The sequence below is a fragment of the Cavia porcellus genome, unplaced genomic scaffold, assembly GCF_034190915.1.
Source record: "Cavia porcellus strain 051 isolate PalLab524CR breed Dunkin Hartley unplaced genomic scaffold, mCavPor4.1 scaffold_4, whole genome shotgun sequence".
Classification (NCBI taxonomy): Eukaryota; Metazoa; Chordata; class Mammalia; order Rodentia; family Caviidae; genus Cavia; species Cavia porcellus.
Window position 1 is genome coordinate 105,940,083 of NW_026947487.1, and position 22,101 is coordinate 105,962,183.

The 22,101-nt window shown below is 42.2% G+C and overlaps 1 protein-coding gene across 3 annotated transcripts; it reads right to left on the minus strand.

The window, feature by feature from the left end:
• On the minus strand, nt 1–21,942 carry LOC100719332 (ATP-dependent RNA helicase DDX19B). Of its 3 annotated transcripts, none has more exons than XM_063247644.1 (12): nt 21,810–21,942; nt 13,003–13,051; nt 11,838–11,891; nt 9,914–10,049; nt 9,536–9,628; nt 8,907–9,009; nt 8,126–8,240; nt 6,815–6,992; nt 6,334–6,571; nt 5,713–5,875; nt 5,120–5,311; nt 1–4,739 (listed from the first exon to the last, which is right to left on the minus strand). In XM_063247644.1, exons 1-12 carry the CDS (start codon nt 21,879–21,881, stop codon nt 4,678–4,680), a joined length of 1,455 nt encoding a protein of 484 aa, XP_063103714.1. In that variant the 5' UTR covers nt 21,882–21,942; the 3' UTR covers nt 1–4,677. The 3 variants fall into 3 exon arrangements, with proteins under 3 accessions (XP_063103714.1, XP_003472170.1, XP_063103715.1); XM_003472122.5 differs by lacking the exon at nt 21,810–21,942 and adding an exon at nt 18,782–18,985; XM_063247645.1 differs by lacking the exon at nt 21,810–21,942 and adding an exon at nt 14,915–14,933.
• Between the last annotated feature and the right edge of the window lie 159 nt (nt 21,943–22,101).

Sequence of the window (22,101 nt, forward strand, 5' to 3'; positions counted from 1 at the left end):
TCAGGCAACAAAATAAGGAATATTTATTCTCAAGCAGAAAAGCAAATTCATGTAAAAATGCAACAGGTTTCCAAGAATCTATTGTCTGTCCAAGCCCACAAGAAACCTGGAGGGCCCCTGAAATCTGTACCTTGGGCTTGTTGGTAAAGGAGGCGTCAGTCCCTTTCTATTTGAAACAGAATTTTGCTATATAGTTGACTGTCCTTGAACTCAACTGTGTAGCCCAGGTTGGTCTCCTACCTCAAGCCTCCCAAGTGCTGGGATTATAGGTATGTACCACCATACCTAGGGGTCCTTTTATGGACATCAGACTTGAAATCATACACACTAAGGTATAGGAGATTCAACCCTAATGTCATCTGTTTGCATACTTTCTACTGTTTCTCACCTTGTGGGCTTCTTCCCAGAATTCTTGCATACAGTGAAACTAATTTTGTAGTGGGGTTGGGGGTGCTGGAGAGAAAGAGCCACAAATCCTCTTGGGAATAACAAGGATGTGTAAAAGCCTATTCTTTCTCAATTCCTTCTGTGCATTCTTTTCTATATTCTCAGTAAAACAAATGACACTTCAGCACTGGCTGCATGACAGGACTAATGCAATGAAACCTATTTCTCAGTTCCAGGCTTTCATGCCTCCAGTGTATCCAGTATTCTGAACATCTGCCAGATCAGTCTTCCCCCAAAACTAATTTTATCACTTCCTTTTTGTGAACCTATGAAAAATTACTAAATCCAAGTGTCACTTGCCATGGTTTGAATGATACTCCTCTAAAATTCACATTGACATTTAATCTACAGTACTGAAGTACTAAGAAATGTGGTTTTTGCAAAAGTTACTGAACCATGAGGGTGAAAAGGAATTACAAATTTTTCTTTATTTTTACTTTTTGGTACTGGGAATCAAAACTCAGGACCTTGTACTTGCCAGGCAGGTGCTTATGTCACTGAGCTATATGCCCAGCCTTTCTTAATTTTTAGACAGGGTCTTATCGTGTAGTCCAGGCTCGCCTGAACTTACTCTGAAGCCCAGACTGGCCTCAAACTCACAAAGATCCTCCTGTTTCAGCCACCTGAGAGCTGGGAATACAGGTATACACCACCAGACTTGGCACTGGAATAAGCATCATTATAAAGGGGGCCAAGGCTGAGGAGTGTTCACTTGGCCTTCCATCCCTTCTGCCAGGTAAGGACACTATGGTGCTCCCCTTTGGAGGATGCAGCAGCCAAGTACCAAGTTAGCTACAGACAGCAGCTCTTCCCAAACATCATCAGCCTTAGTCTAATGCTTAATTTCCCAGTCTCTAGAACTAAGAATTTGTTCTTCATAAGTTACCCAGTCACAGGTATTTTGTTATAGGAGCACAAATGGACTGAGATAGTTTAAACATTCCAATCAATGATCAACATATAATTTGTGATCAAATGATTTAAATCAATCATCATTTTCTGAGACTGTCCTCTGCCCCCATGTCCAGGCTGCCTTTGTCCTAGAGAATGTCCTTTATTCTTAGTATACTTTTCTGCTGCCTGGGGCACTTTTTTGTCATTCAGATTCCTGCTTTTCTGTTATTTGTAAATTCCAGTCTTTCATGTAACTTTTTTTTCCCTGATACTGGGGATCAACTCATGACCTTGTACTTGCCAGGCAGGTGCTGTGCCACTGAGCTAATCGCCAGCCCTAGTGAAACTTTCTCTAACCTCAGAAATACTTATTTTCTGAAAATCACTGGCAAGTTATATGAAATAGCCTATGTGTAAAATAAGGAGCAAGAGATTGTAAGCAACACAGGAAGAAAGCCCATGTCTATTCTTTTCTGTAAGACTCAAGAGACTAGAATGAAAGGATTTTGTATGTGACTGCCATCAGCTTCCTGAATGGTGAGCTCACATCCACTCATTTATCAGCAGAAAAAAGGGTAAAACAGGGCTAACATGTTCATTTTTAACTTATTACTAATAACAGCAACAAAAACCATGCTGGCACTTCCTTCTCATAGCTAGAAATGATGTCTTAGTAACATGAATTCTTCATAGTTAACAGCAGTAAAAAAAAAAAAAAATACATCAACAATTCATTAGTTCTTATGTACAGAATGAATGATACTCAAAAAAATCTAATAAAATCCTAAAGTTTGTGGATAATGATGGCATCCAGAATTTTTCACTCTGGACCAAATATTTCCTGAGTTTACTTCTCTGTTCTCGAGTGCAATTTATCATTTGTGGACATATATAAATGAATGAATTTGATTAAAATTTCTGGACAAAAGCTCAGCAAACAACGTATTTTTTTTGCCTTTTTCCTTTTTATCAATACCAGGGATCGAACTCACAACTGCCTGCTTGTAAGGCAAGGCGCTTATGCTGCTGAGCTAAATCCCCAGCCCCAAAACAACGTATTTTTATATCACTGATGTCTCTAGACTGCACAAGGTCACAGAAGCAACTAGACCATTGAGCTCTAGGAGACAGGCACTGGTATGAGTACACACTGAGGGAACAGGGTTCACAGTGACACTGGGGTGACTTTCCAGAGGTATCCACAACATTAGACTTTCACGTTGCATAATCCTTTGGGAGCATCATCAAGAAAATATCAAACCAATGCATGTATCTAATAGATGAAGTTCATCCAGTGACTTTTTAGAGGTTTTTAAGACCCCAGATCAAGAACTGTTGATACACACCTCAACCAGAATCCTACTTACTTCTACTACTGAACAGTCTGCTACACACTCCTACTCATTTGCCTTCTCAGACTTAGGGCTACAACAGTACATGGCTTATGTGCGCTAGGAGGAGTATAGTTGGTCTGCGCCTACGCAGCCATTTATGTGCCTAACTATTGGCCTTGTTTTTAGTTATTTTAAGGTTGGTTCACAGGACTTCAAGGGAAGCATTGAATTCCTTTTGTCCTTATGAGACTCCTGAGACGGGTCAAAGTTGACCGGAAATACTACATAGTCAAATACCCATGGGGAACAGTGGTAGTTTGGCAATTTCCTTCTTCGTAATGCGAGTTAAGGAAACCATCTGGAGGCTGACATTGGTCAAATCCCCTCCCAAGTGATCTGATATTAAAACAAAGAAATGTCTAAGAGAAAGATCTAAAATGAAAATAGTTCTCATCACATTATAACCTCTTCCATGGCTAGATATATAGCTCAGTGGTAGAGTACTCTCTATCTGCAAGGCCTTTGATTTCATCCCCAGTACCACCAAACAAAAACAAAAAACAAAAACATAAATACCCCCAGAAATGAAAAGCATAAAATTCCTCTTCCAGGTCCTCTGTGTTAAGGCCAAACAGCTGAGAACCCCTTTGGGCTATGATTTCAGACTACTCTTGCAAATCAGTTTCATCTCTGTGCTGTCATTCTAGGGGTATCAATGGTTTTAGCCACATATGGAGAAACGTCCACTTCTATTATTTGTTCTGTACACAAAGGCCAAGTAAGGATAGACCCAAGGACCTGGTGATGACTTTTGCCTTGGATAGTAAGTGGTTGCAGTTCATCTAAGTAGTCCCTAAATGCCCCTGTGTATGTTCCAAGCACTGTAAACACAGACATTCAGAATCCCTTTACAGTCAAGATGCCAAATATCTGTAATCATTCCCTAACTCTGACAAAAACTGTCTAGTGGGATCTGAAGGCAAAGCAAAAATTTGTGACTACTGTTGACCATATATGGGGTTGCCTTAAGACTAGCCGAGATTTAGCTCAGCAGTGTAAGTGCCTGCCTTGCAAGTGTACTGTCATGAGTTCGATGCCTGGTAGTGATTAAAAAAAAAAAAAAAAAAAAAAAAGACTAGCCACTAGAAACAAGCCCTTGATTTTCACTGAGAATTCAAATCTCAGATCACTACCTAGTTTCTTAAGGATACTATGGGTCATGGTGATGTGAGGAATATAAAAAGGACATTGCAAGGACCTGTGAAAACAGGTTTTGTTGCAAGCTTGGGTTACTACTGATTCTCAAGATGCCTACTTCATAGAACTTGCTTAAGCACAAGGCAAGGACCCACCACTAATGTGCACTACGTGGATTATATCTGCTGAAAAGAACAAGTCACAGTCCTGAGACACAAACCTGCATACAAAAGTCTAAGATTGGCATTTTGGTCCATCACAGCAAATTGCTTCCTGGCATGGGCCTTAGGACACAGCATCTGGCCATATCTGCTCCATGCCAAGTCCAAAGCAGAAGCTCACAGGGCTGCTCTGTTACCTCATGTCATCCTCCAGACAAAATGACTAGGCTTCCAAACATCGTACTGGGGCTCCTCCCCATGTTCCCTCTTCACCTCTACTACATAGCTTTCACATGTTCTGAAAGCTGGCCTGCACACTCCAAGACAGCAGGGATCCTGGACAAGTAATCAGCTACAGGATTTAGATTAACATATTGTGAGGAAAATGCTGGCCAAAAAAAGACGATATTTCCAAAAAGTAAATTTTGTGTATTCACGCCTAATCTTCCAAAGTTGTATGAACAATTAACCTACCATTTCCCATCATTTCTACAAGTTTTGGTCAAGTCCAAACATAATTTAATGAGGTAGGTAGTTTCTTCCTTGCGCCTTCGTCTCTGGGAAGTGTCAAGGCTGGGGCCGTGTGAGCACTGGGATCCCTCCTGGGGAGGTGACGAGGGCGGAACCAGGGACCGGGGCACTTCTCAGTTGGCTATTTTCTCAATCTCATCCAGGTCATCCGTGTCTAGTCTTTCTATCTTCTTATCTGGGGGAAAGAGACCAGCACAAGGTTGCTGTAGCTCCAGTCACTCAGAAGGGGACAGCAGCAGGGAGACAGACACAAAAGTCCCCGCCTGGCCTGGGAACACCACCCCCTGGCTCACTGGAAGCTGAGCACAAAGGAGTCCACAGCCCGGGCAGGGTGGCGGGGCCCAGGTCACTGGCACCGACATTGAGTCCCCCAGGCCTCCCAACCAGGCCAGCGGGAATCCGGCCTTCCAGTCCTGGCCCTGAAGGCCCCACATGTGCTCCCCACAGGGCCTGGCAGAGACATGAGGGGAAAAGGGCAGGCACAGGGACGATGGTCCCTCCCCGTGCCCGCCTGCCCCTCTGAAAAGGGCGCCGGGCAGATGAGGTAGGACTCACTGAAATGCTCCTGGATCCTGCTGAGGATGCTCATGCTGTGCTTGCTGTCCACCATGTTCACGGCCAGGCCCCTCTTGCCAAAGCGGCCAGTGCGCCCGATCCGGTGCAGGTAGGTCTCATTGTCAGGGTTCCCGTCCTTGTCCACAGGGAGATCAAAGTTGATGACAACAGACACCTGCTCCACATCGATACCTGCAGGGAGGGCGGGGTGTGTGAGGCAGTCAGGGTGGGAGACAAAGTCCCAGTCAAGGCAGCCACACCCGTACTGTGGGCAGGAGAGGCTGGGACCTCTGGGCCGTGGGCACCAGATGGCACAGGCAGGCCTGCAACAGCGCTAGAGCAGGACAGACTCTGTCTGGCAGGTGCGACAAGCCCGGGAAATGGAAAGTCTCTGCAGACAGAGGAATCCATGGTGCTGCCCGGGGAGCAGCTCCCCCGACCTGGCCTGGGCTCCTAGTTTTCCTCCTGCTGGAGCAGGAAGTCTGGGCTCTCCCACAAAGCACAGTTGCCACCACCCCCCTGACGGCCTCCCAGTGTCCTCTTGCATGTGCAGACTTCTCTCGCCACTGGGGCCCTGGGCTGTCTCTGCTCACCTCGGGCGCACACATTGGTGGTCACCAGCACCTTCTCTTTGCCCTTTCGGAAACGCTCGATCACCGCTGCCCTCTGTTCCACCATCATCTCGCCACTCAGCAGAGCCACCTGATGGCCTTCTTTTGAGAGCTCTGCTGCCAGCCAACTAGCTGTTTTGCGGGTCTGAATGAAGACCAATACAAAAATCAAGCAAAGATCCCCAGGAAAACAACACAATTAAAATACAAGCGTCTGAATAATTCACTAAGCACATTAGGATTAAAATTTCTCATGCACAGAATCTTAGCCACATGGTTTGTATGAATTAACTCCTCTTACTTTTCCCTCTAGAAGATTATGCCTTGACTTAAGGTCTTCATTTCTAAATAGGCATATCCTTAATGTTTAAAAATTATTTCATTTGATGTTATATTTTTTATTCCCCAAGCAGTTTCTAAGAAGTGGGATCAAAGAACACTTGGCTCATCACAAAATCTTCCCCTGAAACTCAACATAAAACTATGCCAGGGAAGGTAGTAATGAGTCTCATTTTCACACAGTAGAATCTCATCCTCTGAAGTAGGGGGTGGGGCTAGCCAGGGAGGGGACAGGACAGCCCCACAGCCCCCACTGCTACTCACGTGGCAGAAAATCATGGCTTGTGCGATGGTGATGGCCCCATAGAGGTTGCACAAGGCCTGGAACTTCTCGTCCCTGTTGCTGCACAGGACATAATACTGCTTGATGGTGTCCAGGGTCTCCTCCTCGCGCTTCAGTTTGATGATGTTGGGGTCTGGGACTACCTTCTGGGCAAACTTCCACACAGAGTCTTCAAACGTGGCAGAGAAAAGCAGCATCTGGCAATTCCTGGGCAGCATCCTGCAAGGCCCCAGGTGTCACTGCAAGGCATAGAAGCCCAGTCTCCCCGGCTCGGATGGGCTTGAACCCCAGCAGGCATGGGGGTGGCAGAGGTCCCAGGTGTCCTGTCATGGCCCAGGCTGGGAGGACAGTCAGTGCTGATGTGCAGGTGACCCGCAGGCCAACACTGCTGCACGGCCCAGAGGACAGAACCCCACAGAAGCAAGAGGAGGCCCCGGAGCTCCTCCTGGCCTGAGCTCCTACCTCTGGATGCGGATGCTCTGATCCTGGTGGCCCTGGGTTGCTATCATCACATCGGCTTCATCCAGCACAAATACCTTGATCTTCTTGGGGTCAATGAACTTGAGCTTGGAGCACCAGTCCAGGACTGTCCCGGGGGTGCCAATGACAATCTGCTCACTGATCTTCTGACCTCTTTCCACTGTGGAGAAGAGATGTTTGCTGAGGGTATTTCCAAGGAAAAGTCAGCTTTCCAACCTCTGAGATATTACACATTTAATGCTAATTTTTTCTTTTTGTTTTTGGCTAGTACTGCAGATTTAAACTAGAGCCTTTGCACTGAGCTATATCCCTAAAGATTTTTTAATTTTTTGTGTGAGACAGGGTCTCACTAAATCACAAGTTGCCAGGGTCAGCTCAAACTTACAGTCTTCCTGGCTCCACCTCCCAGAGTACTGAGATTACGGGTAAGAATCATCACACTCATCTTAAGCTTACTATTTTTGTTTGCATTAGTATTTTAGAGGAAGATAATGATAGCACCTAGGACACAGAGACAAAAATGATGAAAATATATGGTATAGATATAAACAATAAAAATTTTAAAAAATTTGGTATGGGTGTGTGGCACTGAGCTATATTACTAGTCTTTTTTTTAAATTTGTGAGATGAGCTTTCACTGAGTTGCTAAATTATGCAGACTGGCCTTGTTCTTGTGATTGTTTTGCCTCAGCCTCCCAGAGAGGTTATCTGATGTTATAGGTGTGGTCCACCACAATTGACTCGCTTGTATTTATTTACTTATTTATTTGTGGTAACTGAACCCAAGATTGTTTAAACCCTAGGATGTCTACCACCAAGCTATATCCCCAGTTCTTTTATTCTTATTTTTTTAGGTCTGCTATTTGAAAAGGGTCTTGATAAGTTGCCCAGGTTGGTTTCAAAACTGTGACCCACCTGCCTCCATTTCTAAAAGTGCTGAAATTACAAATGTATGCCAATGTGTGGCTTCACTGTACTATTTTACTTTTTCAAGACTTTACTGGTACATTTTAAATATACATAATGATCACATTCTTATTGTACTATTTTAAATACTGTGTATATTTGGAATTTTTCATACCAATAAGAAATAATGGGGGTTGGGGGTTTAGCTCAGTGGCATAAGCGCCTGCCTGGCAAGCAGGCAGTCGTGAGTTCGATCCCTGGTACCGATAAAAAGGAAAAAGACAAAAAAAAAAAAAAAAAAAAAAATCATTAAAAAAAAAAAAAAGAAAAGAAAACAAGAAATGATGCCAGTAAGTTAATGATTCAGTATCACATACTCATACTCACATTTATTGCCTCGAACAGCATAAGCTAACTTCAGTTCAGGGTAGAATTTACCCATCTGTTCAATCACTTTTCCTGTTTGAAGGGCAAGCTCATATGTTGGAGAGAGGCACAGACACTGGTAGGGAAAGAATGTAGAATGAGTTCGTGACAAAAATCTCTTACCAAGGGTAATTCCCATTAGAACTTAAGTCATTTTTCCACCTGAGGCTCAAGGAAAGAATATGTATTTAAAGTGTGTAAGATTGCACTCTTGGGGCTGGGGAATTAGCTCAGTGGCATAAGCGCCTGCCTTGTAAGCAGGCAGTCGTGAGTTCGATCCCTGGTACCGATAAAAACGAAAACCACAAAAAAAAAAAAAAAAGATTGCACTCTTTCAGCTGCAGAGTTGTAAGTTAGAATACACAGAGTTCAGAACTCTGGCTAGCTAAAAACAATGATGGGCCACTGACGCATGAAATCCCTCCCATTAGCAAGGATCTGAAATGGAGATCTGTTTCCTTTTCACCAGAAAGTTGTGACAGTTTTCTAATGGAAAGAAAATCAGCTGCAGATAGAGGCTTTTCCTGCAAGTGAGAATCATGTCTGTCAGCAGTAAACCAGAACCATCCAATCATGGAAAAGTGGAGTAAGATTTTTTGTTATGACTGAAAGATCCACAGTACCATGGGTGCTTCAGCTCCAGCTTATGAAAGAGCCGTAACAGACTAAACTTTAATCCATCAAATGGAATGCTTTTTCTAGGTACTTGTTAATAAGAAAACCAAATTCACCAAGTCCTTACCTGGGGGTATCTGTTTGCAGGTTCTACTTGGCTCAGCATGGCCAACACAAAGGCAGCCGTTTTGCCAGTACCAGATTGAGACTGGGCAATTAAGTTCTGTGAGCTGCAACAGGAAAATAAACTGTTCACAAGTGCACATGTCAAGGAGTTGCTACTTAATACAAATAAGGAACAGACAGTTATAGTGGCACATGCTTATTATGCAGCTACTTAGGAGAATGAAGCAGGATAATAGAACAGTTTTAGCCTAGGGAATGCAGCTCAGCAGCAGAATACTTGCCTAGCACATGCAAGGCACTGGATATAGTCTCCAGTACCACACACACACACACACACACACACACACACACACACACACACACAAAATAAATAAATAAATAAAAAATAAAGGAGCTTCAAAGTAAAAGTTCTTAAAAACATAAAAATGCTGGGCATGGTGGCCCCTGACTATACTCCCAGCACTTAGGAGGTTCAGGCAGGAGGATCACTGGGAGTTCTTCCTGGGCTACATAGTGAGTTCAAGGCCAGCCTGAACTGTATACTGAGACCATGTTCTAAAAAGGAAGGAAGGAAAGAAGGAAGGGTGAGAGAGAGAGGAAAAAAAATAAGAGTTGTATCAGGATACATACGGTTCAGCAAGCATCAAAGGCAGTGCGTTCTCTTGTATTTTAGATGGACGGTTAAAACCCATAGCATAGACTCCCTGGAGAAGCTGTGGTTTTCTAGAAAAACCATTAAAGATATAAATCAGTTTCCTTGATTAATGAACACAAAAACATCTGGTAGATTGTTTTTCAGTGTTAGTTTGGAAATAACAGTAACTGAGTTAAACATAATGTGTGAATCCAGCAAAAGCGTTTACGGATTACCTGGAAATTTTATTTAATACTCCAAAGCAGCCAAATCTACTTATTAACCTCACATTAGCTAACAATGTTCTGCTCTATTAAAAACTATGAGCATCTCTATTTAAATGCAGAAAGAAGAATCAGAAAGTAAATACTCACAGGCGGAGCTCTTCAAAAGACTTCACTGAGTAGAGAGGGGAGTTGGGGTCCCGCTGCAGGACTTCCACTTGGTTTGTGTTATCGACAAGGTTGCTTCTGATCAGCTTGTTGAGTAAAGACTGGGCTGCTCTGTCCTCTGTTGGTTAAAAAAAAAAAAGGGCAAAGACTTTTAAATGCTTGTGAAATCTACTATGAGCTCTTTTGAATTTAGTCATCATTGATATCTCAAGTAATAACATGAATTTTACTGGGCCTTCCAATTCAATGTAGATCAAAGTGTTTTGTTTTGCTTTGGTACCAGAAATCAAGCCCAGGACCTCACACTTGTCAGACAGGTAGGCACTGTGCTGCTGAGCTATATCCCCAATGAAGTTTTGACTTATAAATAAAGAATAGATTTTCTGCCTGGTAAGCATGAGGTTGTGAGTTCAATTTCTGGTACAAAAAAAAAAAAGTAAAATAGCTTGTCCCCCAGTGATTTGGCACTGTGTCTAGCTTAGCATATTTCATTAAGGAGACAGATTAGCCAGGTATATGATACATGTCTGTATGAGAGGCCAAGACAGGAGGATCTCAAGCTAAGTTTGAGCCTGGTCAACTTAGTGAGACTGTTTCACAAAATAAAAAGGACTACACACGTAGTTCAGTGCAAAGGCCCTGACTTTAATCTCCACTATACATAATAATACATAATCTTTTTCAGCCTCATATTCTTTAGAATTCTATTACAACAGCCCTACTTTTCTTTTTTTTTTTTTTTGGTACCAGGGATTAAATTAACCACCTAATGCTTGCCAGGCAGGCGCTTATACCACTCAGCTAAATCCCCGGCCCAGCTCTACTTTTTGAGGTTATCTATTCCTCCTGTCTAGATCCCAATTTGCATTTAATATATAGTTAAAATTATTAGCATAACAAATACATCACAATGAAGAAAAATAAAACCCAAGAATTAATAAAATATGTATCTTGATAAGGTATTTGTTGTTTGCATCTTGTCATCCAATCCAAACATGCCTATAATCCTAGCACTTCCAATATTTGGGAGGTAGAGGCAGAAGATCACTGTGAGTTTGAGGCCACCCTGATCTACACACACTGAGTTCAAGATCAAACTAAGATGACAATATGTAATCCATTAACTAGTGATTTCCTACTGTTCATTTTTTTTCTGTAAATCTGTATAACTTGTACCCTTTCCCTGCTTTTTTTTTCTTTTCTCCTTAAATAAAATTAAAAAAAAAAAGAAAAAAAAAAAAAAAAAAAAAGATCAACCTAAACTACAAAGCAAGATCTTGTCTCAAAAAAAAAAAATCTTGTCATCTATGTTAAATATGAAAAAGTATCACTGAGTTTAATTTTATTAAATAATAGTGATACACTTAAATTTTTTTTTTGTCTTTTTCGTTTTTATCGGTACCAGGGATCGAACTCACGACTGCCTGCTTGCAAGGCAGGCGCTTATGCCGCTGAGCTAAATCCTCAGCCCCTTACACTTAAAATTTTTTAAGTACTGGGAATTATTGAACCCAGGATCTTCCCAGGGAGCTCCCACTCCTTTCCTGTATGTTTTAGTTTGAGACAGGGTTGGTAAGTTGACCAGCCTAAGCTGGAATTTGCTATGATAGTGCCTTAAAACTCCTAGAGGGCCCGGAATACAGGTGTGCACCCACACCCAGCTAAAATTTCCTTTATAACGCCTATACAAGATAATCAGTCAGGGAACATTTTCTGAATATTTTCTGCTGAAGTTATCAGTAATTCAATGTAAAATTTCTCTAAAATGTTAACCATTAGAATACCTTCATATACTGATTAAACTGAAAATCTAGTACTCCAACTCAGACTAAAGAGCCAAAAAATGAAACCTATGCTAACTTAGGTTTTTTAGAAGCTCATTTATATAACTTTAAGGTTGTGTTACCTTTCTCTTCTTCATCTGTCTTTTCTTCATTAGCATTGGTCTTGACAACAGCACCTTTATCAGACAAAGTAATCATTAATCAAGATCACATGCTCCACCCAATAATGGAGACAACTCAAATTCTAGGACTATAGAAATATAAATGCCTAAAGACCAAAACCAAAAAAAGAGAGAGAGAGAGAGAGAGAGAGAGAGAGAGAGAGAAGAAACCAAGACCCTGTTAAAATAAAGGGTTTTTGGTTTTGTTTTTTTTGAGTCAGGGTCTTGCTAGGCAGCTTACACTGTCCTTGAACTTGTAGCAATCCTCCTGCCTCAGCCTCCTCAGTGTAAGGATTATAAGTGTGTGCCACCATGCCCATCCTCCTTAAAAAAAGTTTTAAAACACTGTTGCTTATATTAAATTCCAGGTTCCCTTATCCCTCACAGCATCAATATTTTTGCAATAGTACAGAAAGATAATTACAATGGCTATGATCAGAAACCACAAAAATATCTGTGCAGGTTTGACACAAGGGCACATATCTGTAATCCCAGTAACTCAGGAGGCTGAGGTAGGAGGATTGCTGTTGAGTTGGAGATCACTCCGGGCTATAAACTGAGTTCACTCTCAATTGATGTGCTTTAAAATTTTGTTGTAGTTTAAAACAACAACAACAAACTGAGTTCAAGGCCAACCTGAACTACATAGTGACACCCTGTCACAAAACAAAAAAAAAAAAAAAAAAGGAGTATGTGCATAGCATGTTCTCTCAATATGTGAACATAATGTCACTAAAATTCTCTAGAATTTTAGTTGATTAGCATAAATACATAATGTAGTCTTATAAAAATGTTCAGAAAAAGATTAAATGAATTCAAAGTAAGGTAAATGTTACATCCCCCATTCATTTAGAACAGTTTTCAAAAAGCACCAAATAATCCTTGGCAATACACTCTGATGACAAGAAATAAACATAATTTGTAACCCTTTTGACATCCTCTTTCTTATACAGAACACAGTTTGGTCAAACGTGCAGTTTGATTCCCAAATAAAACAAATGTCAGTATCTCCTAGACCTGTCTAGTACAAATACGATTTCTCCCCCCAAGTAGTTGTTATGCTAAAACGGAAATACAGTACTAAAGGAAATCACATTTGTTGCCAAACTAGCGTTTATTTACTCACCATTGGCATCTGGTCTGATTTTTTCTTCCTTTAGATGCAAGTTGCTCAACTAAATGAAGAAAATGGTAAAGGGAGGGATAAGTGTCAGGAAAACCTCTTACAATATTTTGAGTCTCCCTAACAAACGTAAGGAAGAAAAGTGTCATTCTTAAAATCTATTCATTAGATATACTCACTAGCAATGCCTTATTCATTAGGTGGTTCTGTTTGGTTCCTTTCGCTTGTTTTTTTTTTTGTCTTTTTCCTTTTTATCCGTACCGGGGATTAAACTCACGACTGCCTGCTTGCAAGGCAGGTGCTTATGCTGCTGAGCTAAATCCCCAGCCCCTATTTTTGTTTTTTGAGACAGGATCTCACTGTGTACCTCAGGTTGGCCTTGAACTCACTATGTAGTCCAGCCTGCCCTCAAACTTAAAGACAATCCTTCAGTCTCAGCCTCCCAAGTGCTATTATTACACACATATGCCACTACATCCAGCTGGTTATTGAGTATTTAAATGAGAATAAATAAAATTTCCTATAAATACAGCAGTAGGAAGAAAAATAATTACAAGGGGCTTGAAATCTATACTTCCCAATTATACTTGTAGAAACAAATATAATTTATGAGTTTGTGTAATGCCCCAATTACAAAGACTCAGTGGCATATCCTTACACTTGTCATTGTCTCATGTTCCAAATGAGTAAATCTAAAGTGACACTGACTGACCAATGCAGTCTCACTTTAGACAGAGAACTGAATAACAAATTCAAGGCATCTGTGGGTAGGTCTGTTATGCTGCAGGATATGTTTGAGCCAAACCACTGCAGCATGCTGACAGGCAGTGTCAGGTTCAAGCTGCCTTGTGCTGGGTGCCTAACATTTTAACTGGGAATATCCTAAGGCACACCTATGTCCTCAAAATATCCACCAGCCAGAAGTGGGACTAGAAAGGAAGAGGCAGATCAAAGAAACACTTCAATGAAAAAATCATTAGGACTTTGTCAAACACTATAAATATCTTGCAAGGGTATTTCTATAATGGGGGGGGGTTGAGTCTCAGTATATAGTTAAAAAAAGAACAACAAAATAAAAGCCACTCCAATAAAATAGTTCTTTTCAAGCTGGGTGTGGTGGCTCACGCCTGTAATCCTAACACTTGGGATGCTGAGGCAGGAGGATCATTGCGAGTTCGAGACCAGCGTGGGCTATAAAGTGTGCTCAAGGCCAGCCTGAACTGCATAGTGAGACCCTGTCTCAAAAAGACAAAAAAAAAAAAAAAAAAAAAGTTCTTTTCTTTTTTTTTTCCCCAATTCTCGGAGACAGAATTTCAGTATGTACATCAGGCTGGGTTTGAACTCGTGGTGATCTTCCTGTCTGTCTCTCAATGCTGGGATTACAGGCATGCACCATCATGCATGGAGAAATCGTTGTCTCAAACTACCACCAAATTCTTCATGTCTTGAGGCTCATTTCTGTTTCCTCCAAGTCCAAGAATAAAAGGGGAAAGGTAGAGAGACAGGAATAAAAAAAAGTTGTTTTTCAAATATTTATGTGTGGGGCTAGGGATTTAGCTCAGCAGCATCAGCGCCTGCCTTTTAAGCAGGCAGTCGTGAGTTCAATCCCTGGTACCGATAAAAAGGAAAAAGACAAAAAAAAAAAAAAAAATTTATGTGTTTATTTTTGTAGGACTGGGGATTGATCCCAGGGCCTTCACACTGAACTACATCCTGAGCAACCCCCCCACCCCATCCCCATACTTCTTTATTTTGGCACAGGATTTTGTTAGACCATCCAGCCTTGGCTTCAAGTTGTGATGTTCCTGCCTCATCCTGAGTGCTCAGATTACAGGTGTGCTCTCTATGGCCCATCTTGACAGGATTAAGAAACTCCTGGATAAGGGCTGGGGGTTTAGTTTAGCGGCATAAGTACCTGTGTCGCAAATTCGAGGTCAAGAGTTCGATTCCTGGCACCAAAAAAAAAACCTCCTTGAGAGGTGACTGGGTCGTGGAGGCGCTACATTCCTCGGTGAATTAAAAACAAGGTTGTGCACAGCTGAATCGCTGTGAGGTGGTGGCACCCAGCTGGAGGAGCAGGGCCTCGGTGTAGCTTTTGGAGAGTGTCTTGCTAGCTGGTGCTCTTCTCCAGGGCTCTGCCTCCTGGCTGCTATGATGTAAACAACTCTGCTCCCCGCCCTCTTCTGCCATGATGTTCCTGCCTTGGTGCCTGCAATCATGGGCTGAAATCTGAGGTGAGTCAAATTAAACCTCTCCTCTTTTATGCTGTAGCTGTCAGGTATTTTGTCCCAGCAGCGGGAAAGCTGGCCATAGAGGTGGTTCGTTGGGAATGAAGGGGCCTCATTTTTACTCATGGAACTGGCACAAAGTTTCTTGTCTTGGCCTATACCGATTTGGGGTAGATGGAAGTAGAGGGGATATATATTGGAAAGACAACTGGGAAGGAAAATGGCAAAGAAATCATCATGAAGTCATAAAAATTCTCCGTTAATTCTGAAGGACAGAGAACAGTCTTTTTTGTTTCGTTTTGTTGTATGAGACAGGGTCTCACTATGTAGTTCAAGCTGGCCTCAAACTCAACAGCAATTCTCCTGCCTCATCCTTTCAAGTGCTGGGATTCCAGATGTATGCCACCATGCACCGAAAGAATTTTTAGGAGAGAGAGAGGGCTGGGGAAGTAGCTCAGTGGCAGAATAGCTGCCTAGCTATGTGGGGCCATTGGTTTAATCCCCAGTATTGGGGAGACAGGGAGGACAAGGAGATAGGATACACTAAAGAAACGCTAGGTTCCCAAAACCCGTTTTGTTCTCATCAACTGAACTCTCCAGTAACAGACTCTATAAGGAAAAGAGGGAGAGAGGGTGGGAAGGAGAGGAGGGAAATAGAGATACACAGACTGATTTCTTGGTAGTATTTATAGGAGAGGCTAGTTCGTAATTCTATGATGATAATTAATACCTAAAATATGTATTGAAGTGTGTAAATTGAGGTACAAATTAGAGCATTTTAATATTTAATCATAAAAACATTCAAACCAGGCATGGGGGTGCACGCCTGTAATCCCAGCCTTTCTGAGGCTGAGGCAAGAGGGCCTCTGTGAGTTCAAGGCCAGCCTGAACTGCACAGTGAGATTCTGTTTCAAAAAGACAAAAAAAAAGAGAGAGAGAGAGAGAGACATTTAATGAGAGAGTTTTTTGTTTTATTTTATAGTGCTGAGGATCAAACTCAGGGGTATTCTATCAATGAGTTACACCCAGATCTTTTTATTTTTAATTTTTGAGACAGAGTCTCACTAAATTGCCTAAGCTGGCTTATGATCTTTCTGCCTCAGTCTCCCAAGTACTAAAGTATCACCAAAGGTGGGGGGATCACAAAAAGAGACCCTTTAATACATGCAACAATATGGCTGAATTTCTCATGAGTTTTCTTTTTTTGAGAAAGAGTTTCTCTTACCCAGGCAGTCCTAAAGCATCTGGACTCAAGTGATATTCCTGCCTCAGTGTCCTGAGCAGCTGGGACAGCAGACAAAGGCAGCTGTGATCAGCTATGACTTTTCTAAATAATAGTGACAAACAGAAGATTGTCCAAGTTTAGAATGAGAACAAGCCACATAGCAAGAGTCAGAATACTCTCATACGCTCAACAACAAATATAAAACTCTAAGAGCTGGGCTCTGGGGTGCACACCTGTAATCTCAGCACCCAGAGGCTGAAGCAGGAGGATTGCTGTGACTTCCAGGCCAGCCTCAGCTACACAGTGAGTTCAAGACGAGCCTGAATAACACAGTGTGAGACCCTGCCTCAAAAATAAAATAAAATAAAAACCTAAAAGGTAACAGAACAATGCTTTAAAAATTGAGAGGACAGCCAGGTGTGGTGGCACATGCTTGTAATCCTAGCATTCAGGAGGCTGAGGCAGGCAGATCACACGTTGAAGGCCAGCCTGGGCTACAGAGTGAGTTCAAAGCCAGCTTGCACTATAGAACAAGACCCTATGTCAAAAAACAAAAACCGAACAAAATGAATCCATCAATCATGAAGCAAAAACAGCAAAGATTTCATGAAATGTTTGAGAAAAGTAAAAAGTATTTAGTAATATTTAGTATGACAACATAAATAATACTAATTTATTACAATGTAATACTAATGTATTACAAGGAAAAATAGCCTATAAAAATGTATGTGTGATGGCAAAGGAAGGAGTCAAAAATCAATAAATATCAAAAAGTTCAAGTAATAAAACAAGAATATTACTTAGGCAAGGTAATTGATACTATTAGTTTTAAGAGAAAACACAATTGCCTCAGGGAAGAAAAACAGCTGGGAACCACTAGATTGTTTGTTTCTCTCTTTGCTTCAGGGGATGAACTCAGGACCTCACACTCACCAGGCAGGCATTGCACTGCTGAGCTAAATCCCAGCCCACAACTAGCTTTTTGTTTTGTTGTGATTTGTTTTTTTGCAACAGGATCTTCTTATATAGTTGATTATATCATCTTGCCTCAGCCTTCTGAGTGCTGGGATAACAGGCCTATGTCACTGTGCTTGGCAGAACCACTGTTTTAAAAACCTATTTCTTTTTAAAATATGTACATTCAACTGGGTGTGGTGGTGTACTCCTGTAATCCCAGGATGCAGGAGGCTGAGGCATGAGGATTGTCGTGAGTTCAATACCAGTGTGGGCTTTTAAAAAGTCTAGCCTGAACTGCATAATCAGACCCTGTCTCAAAAAAGACAAAAAAAAAAAAAACAAAAAAAAAAAAACAAAAAAAAAACACACATTTATAACTTTCACTTTTTATTTATTTTTTGTGACAAATATTCTCAATGTATAGCCACAGCTGGCCTCAAACTCACAGCAACTTTCCTGCCCCAGCCTCCAAAGTGCTATGATTATAGGCAGTACTGCACCACCACACCAGGCTTCATTAACTGTTTCATAACTTTATCAGCTATAAAAAATAAAGTTCTGGGGCTGGGGATTTAGCTCAGTGGCATAAGCCCCTGCCTTGCAAACAGGCAGTCATGAGTTCGATCCCCGGTACCGATAAAAAAGAAAAAGACAAAAAAAAAAAATTAAAAAAAAATAATAAATAAAGTTCTGGGGCCGGGGATTTAGCTCAGCAGCATAAGCGCCTGCCTTGGAAGCAGGCAGTCGTGAGTTCAATTCCAGGTACCGATAAAAAGGAAAAAGACAAAAAAATAAAAATAAAAATAAAGTTCTGAGTCAGAATAAATTTTTTGTATAAAAAAAAAGATAATTCTGTGAGTTCCTGAATATTAACTGAAGCCCTATCAGAATTTAGAATGTTTAGGGAGAGGAAATTAATTCCACATAGCAATATTTAATTCCTATCTTTTTTTTTTACAATGTATCAGGCTTAGAAAAAAAAGAACAAAGTTAAGCATGTCAAGAGATTTCCTGATTTCTGTGCCCATCATCTAATCGCATGTTGCAGAAAGCACAGAAACAAGAGTAAGACAAGGTTCCTGCTCCCAAAAAGTCCTGAATTTGGAGGTGAAAAATGACACCAAAGAAAGAAAGTAGTGTACCTTCCAGGGTCATTCTGTGCAAGCTATGCTCCGGAAAACAGGCAGGGAGCACCCACCTGTATTTACATAACTTGGGAGGTGGCTGGATAATCAGTTTAAGGTTGAGACTTCATCCCTCCTCTCCCCTCCCAGCCCTGCACTGCCAACTTAGAGAATGTCTTTTCCCATGGACCAAGACCCCGGCCAGAACTAGTGCCCCACACTTCCTTCTACAGGTGAAGCCAACTCACCGACTCGGCGGCTGCTTCCTGCTCATCCACCGCCAGAGCCCACGAGTCAGTGGCCATGGTCCCGGGCGCGTGCGGGACGCTGGCGCTGGCGAGCTCTGGGCAGATGCGCTGCGATCGTGGGCTCTGGAGGGTCAGGGCAAGCCTGGCTCCGGTCCCATCGAGAGAGAAATCATTTGCTACCGCGCGGGGGACCGGAAGCGGCGCGCTGCAGTGACGTCAGACTTGGCACTCACCCTCGGGCTGTCACCCGTTGGCCTTCGGAACTGCTCCCCATTCCCCGGTGTGCCCACCCTTTCTTACCCAATGGAAGCACTTTTCTTACAATGCCTAAGCTTAGATCTACTGATTCTCCTGCCCAACACGGTGGCCGAGAAGACGGTGACACAGACTAGCAAAGAGAATCATTGCAGAGTCCAAATGCATAAAGAGTTGTTTCATTTTCCAGACAGAAATGTAGACCCAACACCCTGTGAAACACTCCCTTTAGTTAAGGACTTGTTCCATTTTCGGTGGGCGTGATGGGACACACGTGTAAACGCCAGCACCCTGGCAGGCGAAGGCAGAAGTACCAAATTCAAACTCACCTGGGCTAGCAACGCATTTGGTACCCCTCCTGTCACTCAGGAACTATTCTTATTCTCCAATATATTTTCCTACCCTAAAAAAAAATTCAGCCTGGGCAATTTGCCACTTTGCAAGACTTAAACTTTAAGGAAAAAAAAGCCGGGCGTTGCAGGAGGATCCTGGTGAGTTCAAGACCAGCCTGGGTTACAAAATGAGCTCAAGGCCAGCCTGAGCCGCATAGCAAGACCCTGTCTCAAAGATAAATAGGGGCTGGGAATTTAGCTCAGTGGCATAAGGGCCTGCCTTGCAAGCAGGCAGTCATGAGTTTGATCCCTGATACTGATAAAAACGAAAAAGACAAATAAATAAATAAATAAAGATTTAAGGGGGAAAAGGGAGGAGGAGCTAAGGATGTAGGTCTGTGAGAAGGCCCCAAATCCAATCCCCAGTACCACAGGCAGTGTGACACCACCACTTTCAGGAATTTAGCTTTGAAAATACTTAAGGAATGTGACAGGGCAACTTGCTCCAAGTAGGGCATCACAGACAAGAAAGAGCAAGCACATTTGTGGAACTAAACAGATATGGCTGCTGGAGAAACTGTCAAGAGCAAATTTAATTAGCAAATACAAGATTTTTGTTGGAGTTAGTCCTTCTGGGTTAAAAGCCCAGCTCTTCTATGTAAAAGCTGTGTAACTAGGAGAATTTTGAAAAAGGAAATATTTTTGGCTTTTAGATGATGTGAAAGACACGTGCTTACCCCAAATCTAACTTAATTACTTCCCTAGAAAGAAGGCAGGCACTTTCTTGCAACCCAAACAAATGAATTCTAAAGTCTTTTATTCTGCCAATTTTCCACAATTTAATTTCAAATAACGGTGGGCAGGTGTGTATGTAAAAAAAGGAAAAAGGCACATAGCTTAGGAATATCACTCAAGTCAGAGAGAACCCTAAGAAAATTTTGCTAGAGAACTTATGTTGCTTCAGAAGGCTACATTTTTTTTTCAAAAAAAGTTTAACAAATTAAATCATTATAGGAGAGGCTGGTGTAGTGGTGCACACCTGTAATCCTAGCACTTGTGAGGCTGGGGATTGCTGTTTCGGGACAGTGGGTACGAGACCAACCTAAACTACATAGGAGATTCTGTCTCAGAAACAAAACACCAACAAGGGTATGTATATGTATCAATTCCCAACATGAACTGACACATATATTATTGTAAATAGAGACACTATCAATACAGGATGATTCTTGGGTGACAGGTTCTAGGCTAGTGTAGGAAAAATCTTCCTTACTATTACGCACATTCTATCCTCTGAAATTATTTTCCATGTGTGCACTTTCCTTTTAAAATTGGGTTTCAGGCAAACAAGAATGAGAACATAACAAATACCTAACTTTCTACTGTAAGGTTTAAGAAATAAAACAAGATGGGCTTGGGAACAAGGTAGCGTGGCGCATTCTTGTAATCCTAATACCTGGAAGGCTGAGGCAGAACGATTGCTGTGCATTTGAGGCCAGCCTAGGCTACACAGAGTTCAAGGCCAGCACAAACTATATAGCAAGGAACTAGGGGTGGGGGAAAGGGAAAGCCTGGGATGTGGCTCAGTGGTAGATACTCCTTGCTGAACATATATCAGGCCCTGATTTAGATCCCCAGCATCAAAAGAACTTCAATTAAAGCCCTCTCTATATTCACCCTTCTGAAGAGATAAGAGTTGCTCTGAATTTGGTGCTTATCCTTCCTGTACAAACTATTAATTTGTGTTGCTTTATCTATTAAAACAATCCGGGTGTTGCTGGTACATGCCTGTACTCTTAGCACTCTGGAAGGCTGAGATAGGAGGATTTCAAGTTCAAGCCCAGGTGGGGCAATTTAAACAAGACAGGAGTGGGGCTCAAATGTAGTTCACTATGAAGTGTAGTTCAATTTCCAGTACCGCCAAATAATAAGAATAAAGTAAAATCACTTAAAAATAAGTATCAAACTTGAGCACGAGAGCACACATGTATAATCCCAGTGCAGACTGTGGGAGGCTGAGACAGGAGGGTTACAAGTTTGAGCCCAGGATTTAGTAAGATGCTGTTTCAAAAAAAGTAAAAACCAAAACAAAAATAAGTACTAAGTTTCCAGAGTTCCCTACATCCACCCCAACAGCTATCATCAGCAACACGAGACTCCTGCTATGGACATGGACAAATGTGGTGTCCAATGTGGAGCATGGAGAGGGAAGGGTTAAGGACCACTAACAGAACTGGACCTGGGCCTGCGGTACAATCTCCACCGGGCCTTAACAAGCTGGAGAATCAGAAGGCTCAGGCCTTGAGCCCAGGCCTAAATTACGGCAAAGGCCCAATTTGTACTACCTATTATTACTCCTTTCTCCTCCTCCTCGGAGTAAGGGTGAGGAAAACGCCTTAACATGAAAAACAAGGTCTGTTTCTACCCCGACATATACTCACGCTGTGCACTGGCAGGGCGAGTGGAAATCGTCCCCAGGATCGGCCTCGGAGACGGCCAGCAGCCCCAGCCATCGTCGCTCAGCATGGCGGTTACACTACCTCAACTGCCTATCCTAGTCTAAACCAAGCCCAAGCATTATTGGCTGAGGCCTGGAAACCGGTCCCTGCCAGCCAATCAACTGAGGGGTTGGAACAGAACTTTGCGCATGCGTCCAGGGCGGGTTGCCATGATGACAAGCGCTAGTCTCCTGCAGGGGGCGAACTTGTGTGGCGTTTTTTGTCTTCTGTTTCA